A 15,066-nucleotide genomic window follows, 5' to 3' on the forward strand; every position below is an offset into this window, starting at 1 on the left:
CGCCAACAGCTTCTTTCTCCAGGCTGTTAGGACCCTGAACTCGCTACCCCCTTCTGCGTAGCGTGCGGCGCTGTTGCGCTATTTTCTGGAATGTCTGCTGTACGCTCACTTGCTCCTTTTTTGCTCCTCTTATTGATTTATTTGTTGTGTTATTTATTCATTATTTATTCAGCACGCTGTTGTTTACTTGTTTGTCTATTATGGGCCATGTCTTGTCACCGTGGGATAGTGGGGAACGAAATTTCGGTTTCTTTGTGTGTCTTTGGCATGTGGAGAAATTGACAATAAAGCTGACTTTGACTTTTTTTTACTTTGAATTTGATGCACAATTTGTCTTCGCGGGCCACATAGAATGATGTGGCGGGCCGTATCTGGCCCCCGGGCCTTGAGTTTGACACCTGTGCTCTAAACCCTTTCTCTTACTCTGCCATATCACTCAGAGATTACACAAAGCAGTGGCGCTGTTTGGACCATCTGCATTGTATTAAAACCCAATCAATCAGCATTTAAATTCAATTCTTCTGACATTTTGCTCACCAAAAACAAGTTGTAATGAATGTGAACTTTTAATGCATTTTATTCAGAAGGTTACTTTGAATCTTAAACGGCGGCGCGGCGTGCTTATGAATTTTTACGGCCTCCGGCCTCCAGGGGGCGCTCTAGCAGGAAGCAAGAGCGAGACAGGCGAAGAAGAGATAATGCGCCAAAGAAGACGCGCTAGTTTGTGTTTACATTTCGCGCAACACGCAGAACGCGATCAAGTCGGACATTACTGAAAGGAAGCCTTTATACACAAACCGTCATCATGGGGGTCAAAAGAAATGCATATGATGCCGCTTTTAAAGGGACATCCCTTTTTTTTCAATTAGAACGGAATTTGATAGAATGTATAAAGTGAACACATTTGCCGCATTGGAAATTAAAAATAGACACCGATTACTAAGAATAAAGCTGAAATGAAATGCCAGTTTATCGATCGGGTCCCGCATGAAGCCAAACTGGGGGCGCCATTACTGTGACGTCACAAGTTGTACATCTGGATGTCAACAAACCCAAACAACATGGCAGATGATAGCGACAGCTCCGTTTCTAGCGGCAATATTAGCATCATTTTATCCGATTCAGAAACCTCTTTTGACGCAGAATATGATGAATCTAGCAGTTCACTTGGGCTGAGCTGAGCACATTTTCTGAATTGTGCCCCTCCCGTCACTCTGGTTAGGTTGGCATAGTAAAAAGTGCTCTTGGGGGCTTTAGAGTGCCGAGTTGATCTCGGCACATGAAGACATGACCACCTGCAACGTTTGGTTTAGGTTTTATAAGCATTTTTAATTTTATTGCTTAAATCGCATTTTTTTTGTCGAGCTGAGCACGTTTTCTGAATTGTGCCCCTTCCGTCACGCTTCGACATACTTTTCAAAGTCAAAGTCTCAAAGTCTCCTTTATTGTCAATTCCTCCGCATGTCAAGACACACAAAGAGATCGAAACTACATTTCTCACTATCCCACGGTGACAAGACAGCGTTCACAACGCACATACAAGTAAACAACACAGGAAAAATAAAACAAGAAGATGAACAATAAGAGTGATAGCACGCTAGCCGCTCCCGATGCACAGCAGAGTCCGGAAAGATAAGATAGAGTTCACAACGCACATACAAGTAAACAACACAGGAAAAATAAAACAATTAGATGAACAATAAGAGTGATAGCACGCTAGCCGCTCCCGATGCACAGCAGAGTCCGGAAAGATAAGACAGAGTTCACAACGCACATACAAGTAAACAACACAGGAAAATTAAAACAAGAAGATGAACAATAAGAGTGATAGCACGCTAGCCGCTCCCGATGCACAGCAGAGTCCGGAAAGATGACAGTCAACCAGGCCACTGTGAACACGAGCACACAGCAGGCACGCACTGTCCGGTTCGTGGATCCTATCAGGCGAACTCAACCCATCTTGTCGTCCCGCGAACGAACGTACGCCAGGATAATGGAAGGCACGGCTAGGCGAGCTGGGTTGGCCGCAAACCTGGCCCGACGTCTCCGCGCTGGCCCCTCTTCTCTTTTTGTTTACATTCACTGAAGCTAAACGCGTACAACTTGAGACGTCATGAGACGTCACTTCCGGCTGGCGGCTCGGTGCAGTCAAACTCGTCTGTGCTGCAAATTTAAATTATATTTTTCAGAGCAACACCCTTTTCGTTGTTTCGAGCGTCAATTTATATTTATAAGCCCATAAGCTAACTAAAACCGATTTATACATATACCGGTGTCTCTAGCCCTTTAAGCCAAAGGCAGTCGATGTTGATGACATTATCTTGTGTCTACTCTGGAGCGTACTTATGGATTTTTACGGCCTCCGGTCTCCAGGGGCCGCTCTAGCAGGAAGCAAGAGCAAGACAGACGAAGAAGAGAAATGCGCCGAAGAAGAGTGATCGTCACGCACACACCCGTATTCACACAAAGACAGGAAGCTTTTATACACAAACCGTCTGCCGCTTTTAAGCTATACGTGTCGCTCGCTAGTTTAATGTAATTTAGCGCTACGTGCATGAATAAGATTAGCATGAACAGACCCTCTTCACACTCGAAGAACTGCATAAAACCGACGACGAAAGAGAGACTGAGAAAGTGTGAGGCGAAGGATATCTAATGCTATTCCAATCGGACACTAAGGAGGAAGACTTCGATGGTTTCAGTGCACAGGAGGAAGATGAAGACGGCTCTTTTTTTACTTTTACTGGTATGTTTTTTTTAACCAGCCCTGTTAGTGCTGTGCTACCGTGTTGCTGCTGTGTTGCTGCTGTGTTACGCCGTGTCTCAGTGACTTTGCTGTGTTACTTCCGTGTTGCTGCGGTATTACTGCCGCGTCACAGGCGGTGTTTGGAAAGAAATGTTAAGGTATGTTATTAAAGCTTTAGAAAAACTTTCTGTGTCCAGTCTTTCTTTGCTAATAACTCGCGTGCACACTTCCGCGTTGCTGCGGTACTACTGCTGCGTCACAGGCAATGTTTAGAAAGGCATGTTCAAGTATGTTATTAAAACGTTAAAAAGGCTTTCTATGTACTCTCTTTCTTTGTAAAAAACTCGTGTGCACGTACGGCCTATAGTCCGGTGCGGTTTATGTAAGAAAAAAACTGAAATATCCCTGAATTTTAGCTGGTGCGGTTTATAATCCGGTGTGATTTATAGTCCGGCAATCGCGGTACTCATTTTTGTTCTCTTCACTATCATAGCTTAAGCTGTAGGTTTTTTTCTCCTATAGGTCTTGTCTGCTTTCACAACAATGGTTTCACATTAATCTCCATGACAAATTGAAAGAAACCAGCTTTCTTTAACACTTAGTGTAGTCTCTCAATTCCAAATTCTGTTTTCATTTTTGTAATTTCTCTCATGCCCTGTGGAAATCATGTTGCTATTATTAGTCCTGTTATTTGAATTGTCTGATGATGTAACAATGTACAGTCTGAGTGCCGTAATTTTCGGTCTATAAATCGCACCGGAGTATAAGTCGCACCAGCCATAAAATGCACAATACAGTGAAAAAAAACATAAATCGCACCGGAGTAATTTGGGGCAAATTTATCTGTCAAAATCCAACACCAAGAACAGACATGAACCAGCAACAACAGGCTAAACGATACGGTATGCTAACGTGACATATACACAAAACGAGGAGCTGAGAACGGGCCTGAGTGACATTCAGAGTTATTCAAATAAGTATTACATAAATAACACGTTTATCAAACCATCTGTGTCACTCCAATTCATTAAATCCATCGATCGTCCTTTATGTAAACAATGCCGCGTATGCGCCACATATGCACCGCTGACGTCGGACTCGTAAGTTGCATTTCTAATTATTCCACAGACCCATATAACGATATATAAAGTATATTTCAAATAACTATCATATAACAACAATATTATCAAACCATCTGTGTTACTCCTAATCATTAAATCCATCGATCAAATTCCCCGTCCTCTTATGTCAACAACGCTGAGTGCGCGCCGCACAGATCTTGTATACAACTATATTGTAGCGTTAACAAAGTACCAGGGAACACGTGGGTTTGGTAAACGGCTCTTTATTTAACAAAACAAGAGTTCAACGAGCCAACAACTACTGAACTGTAACGATAAAAACATATACAAGTTGCTACACGAAATAAAATATATCAAATAACTATAACATAAATACGTTTTTCAAACCTTGTGTCACTCCAAATCATTAAATCCTTCAAACGTGGGGCCCTTCGACATCTTCGTCATCCCGTGATAGAATCCTTTGTCCTTATGTAAACAACCGCCGCGCTGCTGACATCACTTGCAGGTCAAATGACATTAATCCCTTGCTACATCGCGGTTAGTTTATCGCGGTTTCACTACATCACAGATTTTTGAATTTTGAAAATGTGCGAAAAAATTCACATATAAGTCGCTCCTGAGTATAAGTCGCCCCCCCACCCAAACTATGAATAAAACCGTGACTTAAAGTCCGAAAATTACGGTACTTATAAACTATTTTTATCACAGTATTATTTATTGCTTACTTTCAATAAAATACTGAAACAGATTTTCTTTTTCAGATAGACAAAAACCTTAATTTGAAACTTGTATTTCATCTTGGCATTGACATGAGCAAAAACTTAAGGGTTTATCTGTAAGACCTTAGCCCCAATCCCCTCTCTTGTTCTCAAGAAAACAGTGGGGGTTACATTTTGTTTATCGAGTAGAACACCATAGTATTTTATGTCTCACAACCAAGTTTCATTCTTCATTGGTCCATGCAATGCTTTGTGACAAATGAACGAACTGCAATCAACACAAACCTTTTCATACTATATACTGTCACGTCTTGTCCCCAACTGCTCCACTATGTGTCTGTTGTCTTGGTTTCTGTCTGTGTACTCGCCCCTCCCCTCCTGTGTGCCCATGATCAGTATGATTATTCCCACCTGCCTCTCGTTACCTGTCGCGTATATAAGTCCTGTCTGCCCCTCACTCCCGGTCGGATCATTGGTTGTGGTTGTTCGGTGTTGGATTTATGTTGTGTGTTCATGTCTTGATGTCTTTTTGGTTCCTGTTCCTGTCATTGGTAATGTCACCCTGTCTTTTTCTTGAGACGAGTTGCAAGCCGCACCCTCTCTGCCTGGGTGTGTCTCAGCCACACCCAAGGAGGCAGGCTGTTGAGAGCACCAGGTGGGGTTAATTAAGAGGGAGAGTGTTGGAGCTCACGGTAACCTGCCATGATTTAGACAAGGCAGCATTTCCAAAGGGCAGGACTGCAGCGGAAAGCTTGGAAAACGAAACAAAAGAAGGAGCCGGTGAGCCTTTGGACATTTGAATATGGGGCTACAGCTCACATCTGGGTGGCTTAGGAAATTAATATGTAAAATTGATGGGTTATGGTTATGCTCAACATTATAGTGAAATTGTGGTAAATTATGTGGTGTATTCTAAAAAGTAAAAGCTAAAAAAAAAATCGGGAAAAATGTTTGTATGTACTTACCAGGGTTGAAAGCTGTTTGGCTAAGTCGTCCTGACTTAGTATTTAAAACCTAAGTATTTGATTTTGGATTGTATTGCTTAATTATGGTTTAGAGTTTGACCATCTGTGTTTATTTTAAGGTTTTTCACCTGTGTTGGCTGTGTTCGGCTGTGTTTGGCTGAAGATGAAAATAAACCAAAGACAAGGAAAAAAAAACAGTCATGATCACTGAGTGAAGTCCAGTTCAAATCCTTTTGTCCAAGCGCCTTTCAAGTGGGGAGCTGCAATTTAACCCCACAAAAGTGTGGGCCACTTGACAGTGAAAAACCGGTGTGAAGACCGGAGTATCATGAACAGCAACTGACCAGGCCTGGAAATCCAGAGGCCTGGTAACACGCTGAGTATCAGCTCACGGCAATTGAATCCTGGTGGGAAGGAAAGATGGCCGACTCACAGTCATTGGAGCAGCTCAAAGCCAAGAGGACGTCTGCAAAGCGGCAATTCTCCAGGCTGGCCAACAACATTGTCCGGATGCATGCCATAACGTCTGAAGAGGAGCTCAGAGACAGTTTCAAGATCCTTATAATTGAGTCCAGCAAAGTCATGGAAGCAAATGAGGATGTGGAGACCCAGTACCTAATTATCAATCGGCAACCGAAATGAGTTTTTTTTCCCGAGCACATAAAAGACAGCAAATACCTGACTGCATATATTTTTGCTAAGTTAAAAAAAAAAGACAATATCTAAACTTAGTTTAAATGACCCCACAGATAGATTAAAGATAGATTAGCTTGTTAGCGCGGCTCGGTGGCGCACTGGGTAGCACGTCCGCCTCACAGTTAGGAGGGTGCGGATTCGATTCCACCTCCGGCCCTCCCTGTGTGGAGTTTGCATGTTCTCCCCGGGCCCGCGTGGGTTTTCTCCGGGCACTCCGGTTTCCTCCCACATTCCAAAAACATGCTTGGTAGGCCGATTGAAGACTCCAAATTGTCCCTAGGTGTGAGTGTGAGTGAGATTGGTTGTCTGTCTCTGTGTGCCCTGCGATTGGCTGGCAACCAGTTCAGGGTGTCCCCCGCCTACTGCCCGATGACGGCTGGGATAGGCTCCAGCATGCCCGCGACCCCCGTGGGGACTAAGCGGTTCAGAAAATGGATGGATGGATAGCTTGTTAGCTGCTACAATCCAATTTTTGAAAATTAGAAGCAATATATGCATTACATCTGCCATTGCCAAGATATGTTTCAGCTCCAATCAGAACCACTTTGTTTTCCTTCTGCACCATACAATCAGGGCTGGCACTTAATATAGGCAAATCTGGCGTCACCTGGGGCATCAACTGCTGGAGAGGGCGCCAAATTGTTTAAAAAAACCCGCTTGTTATTGACACACATTTTTTTATTAGATGCATCACGATTCAAACATGGATGAATCAGAATCAATCCATAAATGTCCAGTTTTATGATTTAAATAATATGCAATATTTGTGTACGCTTGATTGCGTGAACATGACCTCACAAAGCAAGCAAACGCTTCATGTTAGCAACTGAGAACTCCTCACATGGTTGACGTGAATAGTGGTATTAAAAAAAAAAAAAGGAAAAGCACACTGAAATAAAATTTTGTTTTTGTGTATCATTGTCAGTTTTAATCTGTATGCAGTCAAGATGATTTAGTTTATGTTCACATGCAGCTTTGATTAGTGCTTCATCTTTTACAGACAAAAATAATCAATTTTCTAAACCTAATCATTAATACTCATATCGCAGGTCTACTGGAGCCTATCCCAGCGGCCTTTGGACGGTAGGCAGGGTACACCCTGAACTAGTCGCCAGCCAATCACAGGGAACACAGACAAAACAATCATCCTCACTCACACCTACGGGCAATTTGGAGTGGTCAGTCAGCCTATGCATGTTTTTGGAATGTGGGAGGTAACCAGAGCACCCGGAGAAAACCCACGTAGGCATGGGGAGAACATGCAAACTCCACAATGGAAAGCCGGAATCAAACCCGCACCTCTGAACTGTGAGACGGACGTGCTAACCAGTGCCCCACCATCTGTTCGGCATTAGTACTGCATTAGGCTCCACTTTTTGCCATGCCTAATTCTTACATGGTGTCCACGATTTACATCTGCTTTTTTTTTTTTTAATGCATACACCTGACGTTTGACTTCTACAACATATTTGGCAGCAGTAAGCAAGCAGAATTAAGTTGCTGATGTATGACGTTTGACATCTTTCTTTTCCACACAGAAATAATCAAATGAACTCTTTAAATCCTTTCACTGTGTTCTATATTTACATTTTTTTCATTTGGCTTTTTTTAATATTTTTAAATACAAAGCAGGCATAAAGTTAAGCAACAGCATCTATTAAAAATAGAGGTATTTGATTTGAGTTATAGCCCACTTATAAAGATTTGTATAAATTTAAAAAGTTGGTTAGTACATTAAGAAACCAGAAGAAGCTTCTGGTCCTCTCTATTGCGCTTTTCTATGTAATAGGCAACCACCACAGCCGACACTACCACAGACAAGTACGCACTACCAAGTACCAGAGTGCTGATGTTGGTGCTGATGATTTCCATCCATACTCTGCATAATTTGGTCCTGCCAGAAACTGGTAGAAGACATGAATGCAAATGTTAGATCGTTCTGTAATAAGCTAGGAAGAAAAGTGGGTTGTACAATATATGTTGGCACCTGGCATAGGAACATCACTCTTTTTCATATTATCTACAAAGTCCATGTCGTCATTCTTTCTCACATCCACTTGAATAATCTCAGCTTTCTTCATCTCACTGTTATTGTGATGTACAGTTCCACTGGGAACCGCCTTACTGACAAACTGAAAAGGACCCTGAGTCAGGGACTGGGTGGAGGTCTGCATGCCCACTGCTCGCCTGCGCCTGCGAAACTGCTCGTTTAGACAACCCATGGTACATCTGGAGAGGGGATCGTTCACATCGCACATGAGGACCTTGCAGGTGATGTAGACCTGTAAGAAGGTGGGTGGGTGGGGGGGGGGGTTATTTGAGGATATTTGGGCATAAGAGGTTTCCGCTGGACAGTGACAATATCATTGACTCATGTAATGAATTAAGGTAACCTAAATATTAGACACAGAACTCTTTAATGCAGTACACTTTGACTCATGTAATGAATTAAGGCAACCTAAATATTAGACACAGAACTCTTTAATGCAGTACACTTAAGTTCTCTGCTAGGGTTGACAAAGTATGTCCCACAGATCGCATACAGTCTGCTCAAATTTTCAATCCAACACACTGTGCTTTTACATTGTCAAAAGTCCTGGAATGTGTGTTGCATTAATTCAGTTGTTTTCCCTGAAACTGGTTGGTTACTATGTGTTTTTATCCAGTTCTCAGTTATATTAGTTGATTGATATCATAAATATTGTTATAAAAACAATCAGTGAAACATACACATTTATCATTTTAAATGTATTTTTTTAACAACTACCATATTGGCCCGAATATAAGACGAGCCTGATTATAAGCCGACACCCTCTTTTTCAAGACTCAAGTTTGAAAAAATACTTTTTGAACACCAAATTAAATTTTTATACAGAAAATAATTACAGTACATCTTAAACAAATGATTATAACAATATATTTGAGTGAAAAAGCATGTTATTTTGCCTCATTCAAATCATGCAAAAACTGTCCATCACATCTTAATATCTGAACATTTAAATATGTAAACTAAAGTGCAATCACATTTGTAAATGAATGGCTTCTGGTTTTTGAAATGTAAATAAACCAAATGTAAACGAATGGCTTCTGGTTTTTGAAATGTAAATAAACCAATCTACTGTGATAAAACAACAAAATTGCAATAAATGCATTAACCATGAACGTGAAGTCTAACAAATAAAGGGAAATGTGCTTTTGGGAGTTTGCAAACATATTTTTTAAGGTTGTGTTAAACTTATAATCATATTAATATCTAGTATTAGAGTGCACGTGTGGATTGGTGGGGGGCGAAGAATGTGCAGGCAAACTGCATGAACTTGTTTTCTTGGAAGTGTTGTGTATAGGCCCAGACAGGGAGTACCGGTACGAGAGAACACCTCAAGGTCGGGAATGAGAACAACAGCACGTCTATGTGTCTTGGACTTCGCGGGAAATTCCAACCACCTGACCTCCGCGATAGCACCGACACGGGGAGGAGATGGCCATCCACCAATCATCTCACAATATTTTGCATGCTTTAATATTCATATTGTGTTTCTTTAAAACTGGGCAACCCGGAAGAATGTGTCGTCTTTTGGTGGTCACAAAAACGCACGAGTTTTAGTGTGAGGGACCCGGGACCCAGGCCTGTATTAGTGCGCTTTGTCAGGAATAAAGAATTGGTAAATTTGGTCTGATTGATCCACTGGTCTTCTCTTTGACAGAACGAACTCGCAAAATTGTTAGGTGCGCCAGTGTGTGGATTAGGACATAGCAATTTATGTGTTAAGTGTTGATCGCAATTTGGAGTCAGATCAATAACTAAAATCCGTAACCTAACAATTTCTTGGTGACCGCGGACGTGATGTCAAGAGAAGGGTAATTGACAACTCGTGGTCTTTAGCCAAGACACCGGACAGTGTCAGGGACACTGTCTCCCGGTCGGCGAACCGTTTGGAATAAGCGCACAACGTTGAGCTGTTACGACGTCTCCTAAACCCTGAGCTCATCACCGATAAGGTAAGCAGAATACCTGTTACTATAAGTCGAAATGCTGCAAATTGAAAGAGGAAATTTAAGAGGAGACTGTCGTTCAGATCAAATAAGGTGTGCATGAAGTTAAGATACATACGGTGAATAAGTTTGGAACTTACGTGTGTAACGTGTACGGTAAAGTCAGGGACTTACGCGTACTACTGATAGGTCAGGGACCTAGTGCTTCGTCGTGGCGGACAAGGGTGCGGTGACGATCGTATTCAAATAGCTGGGGTTAATAAAGAGATCCCCGAGGGGAAGTGAGGCCTCCTCAAAAAATATCCGGTGGTAACAGTTCCTCCTGTGAGAGATCAGACCGCTAAAACATCCAAAATGAACCAAATTGGGGGGAGAGAGTGTGTGCGCGCAGAGGATCCTCATGAGTGGGTGTGTACATGAGTGTGTGTGAGTGATGTGTGTTCTATGGAAGAATGGTGTGTTTAAGTTAAGTTGGTTAGAGAAACTAAGATGAGCAAGGTGTGGCAGTAGAGAAAATAAGGTGTGTGACAGAAAGTTACTAGAACGGTGGCTTGATAGGATGAGAATAAGAGACAACAAATGTTGTGTAGAAGACATTGAAAGATGTCGAATGTGAACATGATGAAGGGCACAACAGCAAAGTTGGCCTGCCCTTTGAGAGGTTGAGACTGATGGGCGAGCCTGCACTCGCGCGTAGTCGCGGGTCTGGGCTGTACGCGTGGGCCTGTGCTATGCTCGTGCGGGCGGTGGGCCAGCATCATGATTGTTGCAGGAAATGGCCAGCCTGTAACCAGTCAACATTGATGCCGCGACCCTCTCGCACGGGGGGTGCTATAGCCCGGGCGGGGCAGGGACAGTGTGAGGTTCTCAGTGAATGTTTGAAGCAGTGAGATTGAAGGAATGTATATGCTGATGTGGAAGCGCAAATTGTGAGTGGTATTGACCGATAGAAAGTGGCAAAGAAGCTACATGAGAGATGGATTGTGCGTGCGTGCGTGCGTGCGTGCGTGCGTGCGTGCGTGCGTGCGTGCGTGCGTATGCGTGTGTGTGTGTGTGTGTGTGTGTACGTGCGGTTGTGTGCGCGCTCGGTGTGTGCGTTTATGTGCACACCCTGTGTGCTGCATCCACACAGTGTGAGGAGGAAGACGGCATGGATCAGAGAATGTTCAAGAAAGGGGGGCTAACTCGTAAATAATAAGGAGCTATTGGGAGTAATCTGTTTGTCCTTTCTTTAAGGTTAGGTTAGGTTAGCAACACGAGCGATTTAGAGGTTCAAAAGAAAGAGAGTTAAAAGAAAAAAACATTTTTGATTTGGACAATGGCAGGCTAACAAGAGCATGAGAAAGAAGGGTAGAGAAAGCGGTGAAAATAGACAAGGAAAGAAATGAATACAAGGGCATTTATCCATCTTTGCATGATGTGACACACCCGAGTGCCCCGAAACTCGGAGTGAGCTATGTTGGACCGCCGCCGTACGGCGACCCCGGAGTAATGGATCCGGTGGTGACGTTGGGTGGTAGGATGGTAGTGGATGTCGAGGGCGAAGGCGAAAGGGCGGATCAGAGTATTGTACAGTTGATTGAACAAGCAGTAAATAAAGAGAGGCGACGGGCCCGGGAGGGGGACACATCCCGCGTGGACACATCCCGCGTGGACACCTCCACCCCCGGTCCGAGCCCTCAACCGTCCAATGTGACAAAAGGAGAAAGCTGGCATAGACTTACTGCCGAGAATGAGGAGCTAAAAAAGAAAATTGATCAAGCCGATGAGCAGCGTAGACAGGAAGCGCAGATGTTAAAATGGGCAACAGAGAGAGAGAGAGAGAGAGAGAGAGAGAGAGAGAGACACGGAGAAAATATAATTTGCGGAGTGGTCAGGTACAGATGACACAGACCGAGGTGCAGAAAAATGAATTGATGTGTCCGCTGGTGACCACATCGAGCGGTCAGCACTACGAGCCCATGGTGCTCCGTGATGTGACCACGATAATGGAAAATATGCCCCCACTTCACAGAGGAGGCAAGGTGTGGCTGAACAAATTTTTGGCTCTGATGAGTGGGCAGAGCTGTACACTCGGTGACATGCGCCATATGTTGGCAGGAGCATGCTCCCTGGTGCAACTGCAGGCAATTGAGGAAGCAGCAGGCACAGCGAGACTGGGGAGGGAGGTGCCCTTGCCACAAGTAGCAGCGCCCCTGTTTGAAAACATTAAATTGACTTTCCCACAACCCACCGATCTGGCCCCACTATGTTTTCTTATGATGTGAAAATGTCACCTGCACAGCATTATGTAACATGTGTGGAGAGTTGGATTGAAACCACAGGTCGCTATCTGGCTCTCACGCACGAGGCAGAGGTGCTCTTCCGAACGGCGCTGCTGGATGGACTGCCGCCAGATGTGAAGAAGCAGCTAATGTCAGATCCTGACATTCTGGTTTGTGCCGAAGAACGATTTAAACGTCATCTTTTGCATCACTGCAGAATGTTCACTGAGTCACAAGCTAAAGTTGAAAACGAGACAGACGCATTATCTAAACAGTTGTTGAAATTGCAGTTGGCAAAAATGCATGGTGAAGCTAAACAGTCTAAATCACAGAAAAAGGAAATGCAAATGTCACAGGCTCTTCAGGTGGTGGGGCGCGGAAGGGGCCAGTTCCGGGGCGGATACAGAGGCCGGGGAGGGAGTGCACCTGCTTACCCGGGGAGGGCAGCATACAAACCCCATTCGCCCAACGCATGTTTCATCTGCGGCGAAACCGACCACTGGGCAAAAGAATGCCCACAGTATCGACCGCGCGGAGCCACCCGCCCACAAACGCACGGAGGTCAGTACTACCAACATGATGATCTCTGCTGTGGACAATTTGAATAGGGCTGCCCGGGGAGCCAGGAAAGCAGTGGCCCGGCGGAGCCAATGCTTCATGTGACAGTGGAAGGAAAACCTGTGAAGATGCTGGTGGACACAGGAGCAACTTATTCATCAATAAACACTGCCCTTCCTGTATCCTCACTGTCAAAGAAAACAACAACTTTAGTCGGCTTCTCGGGACAACCACGTACTCTGCCTTTTACCAAACCACTTGAAACTGTGATCACCCGGACAGGGTGTAGACTGTGGTACAAATACATCCATTCCACAGACACTCCAATCAATTTGATGGGAAGGGACTTGCTGTCAGCCGTTCAAGCCAGAATTCTGTGTGGGCCAGAGGGAGTGATTATTCAATTTCCAGATGGCGTCAGCATCCAGTGCTCACAGCAGCTACAACATGGTCGGTGGCTGATGGCGCCCCTACCGGCAGAAGCAGAAACTGCAACCATCTACTGGGCCAGGCTGGAGCCAGAGACCCCTGCTGGTGGCGGTGTGTTCTCGACCTACCTACTGTGGAAGCCTGGATCTGCTCACTGGCGCCATACCACCCACCTGTTGATCCTTTGCATTGCACTCTATATTATGACCGAGAAAGTGATGATGTATATCGGGATTTGTTTGAAGAAATTGAAGGGCACATGTGGGATTTAACTTCATCGTGCATTTTGATTGGTAAAGAGGGAGTTGCAGCGGCAACTGAATTGACATATGAACAAATGCAGTGGTTCAAAATGACAGAGAAAGGGGTGCCACACATTTCGCTGGCTCTTGCCCCAGGACACGAGGCCAGACAATTGGGCTCAATGGTCAAGCAGTTGTTGCAACAGACTGATTGGCGGAAAACTCACATTCCTAATTTGTACTGGTCTGAGTCTCAGAATGCATACCAAATGTGTTTTGTTGAGACGTGGCTTAGCGAACGAACCCCCCACCACGCCATGGAGTTAGCTGGGTTTCGGCTAACGCGTGCAGATCGCAGCGCGGAGCTCTCCGGAAAATCAAAGGGAGGTGGTCTCTGTTTCTACATTAATGAACGTTGGTGTACCGATGTCATGGTGTTGAAAGAGTTTTGCAGCCCTCTCCTAGAAACACTTTTCATAAACTGCCGGCCGTTCTATTCACCACGGGAGTTCTCCTCGATCGTCATGGTGGCTGTTTACATCCCACCACACGCACGTGCGAGTGAAGCCACGCAGATGCTGGCTGACCAGGTGACAGATATGGAGAAACCTACCAAATTCACTAATCATTGTTCTGGGTGATCTTAACAGGGCGAACCTCACACACGAACTCCCCAGATACAGACAGCACATAACGTGTCCCACCAGAGGGGCACAGACACTGGACCACTGCTACACCGTAATTAAGGATGCATACCACTCTGTGGCTCGTGCAGCTTTAGGACTCTCGGACCACTGTCTAGTTCATCTGGTCCCTGCCTACAGACAGAAACTAAAAACTTCTAAGCCTGTGGTGAGGACTGTCAGGAAGTGGACAGTGGAGTCAAGGCAGGACCTCCAAGCCTGCTTTGACTGCACCGATTGGAGTGTTTTTGATGCTGCAAATTCAGACTTGCATGAACTCACTGACACTGTCACATCATACATCAGTTTTTGTGAGGATCTGTGTGTGCAGACTAAGACCTTCTGCACGTACAACAACGACAAACCTTGGTTTACACCGAACCTTAGGAGGCTGCGCAAAGTCAAGGAGGAGGCCTACAGGAGCGGCGACCGGGACCTGTTCAAGCAGACCAGAAACACACTGAACCGAGAGGTCAGGAAAGCCAGGAGGTGTTACGGGGAGAGCCTGGAGAGACACCTCTCTGCCAATCCTGATCCCTCAACAGTGTGGAAAGGCCTGCAGAGCATCACGGGCTTCAAGAAACGAACCCCCCGTCCTGTGGAGAGCCCAAGGCTCGCTGACCAGCTAAACAGGTTCTACTGCAGGTTTGATCGGTCCTCCCACACAACGGGACCTCCTGCAGCAC

General features: G+C 44.7%; 1 protein-coding gene across 3 annotated transcripts in view; it reads right to left on the minus strand.

Moving 5' to 3' along the window:
• Positions 1 to 4,075: 4,075 nt before the first annotated feature.
• The window catches only part of LOC125967222 (uncharacterized), a 49,980-nt gene continuing 38,989 nt past the window's right edge, over positions 4,076 to 15,066 (minus strand). For all 3 annotated transcript variants that reach the window (XM_068650485.1, XM_068650484.1, XM_068650486.1), the window contains 2 exons: positions 8,199 to 8,493; positions 4,076 to 8,115 (listed from right to left, as the gene is read on the minus strand). In XM_068650485.1, coding sequence (XP_068506586.1) covers positions 7,946 to 8,115; positions 8,199 to 8,493 — 465 coding nt within the window. In that variant the 3' untranslated portion in view covers positions 4,076 to 7,945. The remainder of the gene's footprint in view (positions 8,116 to 8,198; positions 8,494 to 15,066) is intronic.

Source organism: Syngnathus scovelli, chromosome 4, assembly GCF_024217435.2.
Source record: "Syngnathus scovelli strain Florida chromosome 4, RoL_Ssco_1.2, whole genome shotgun sequence".
Lineage (NCBI taxonomy): Eukaryota > Metazoa > Chordata > Actinopteri > Syngnathiformes > Syngnathidae > Syngnathus > Syngnathus scovelli.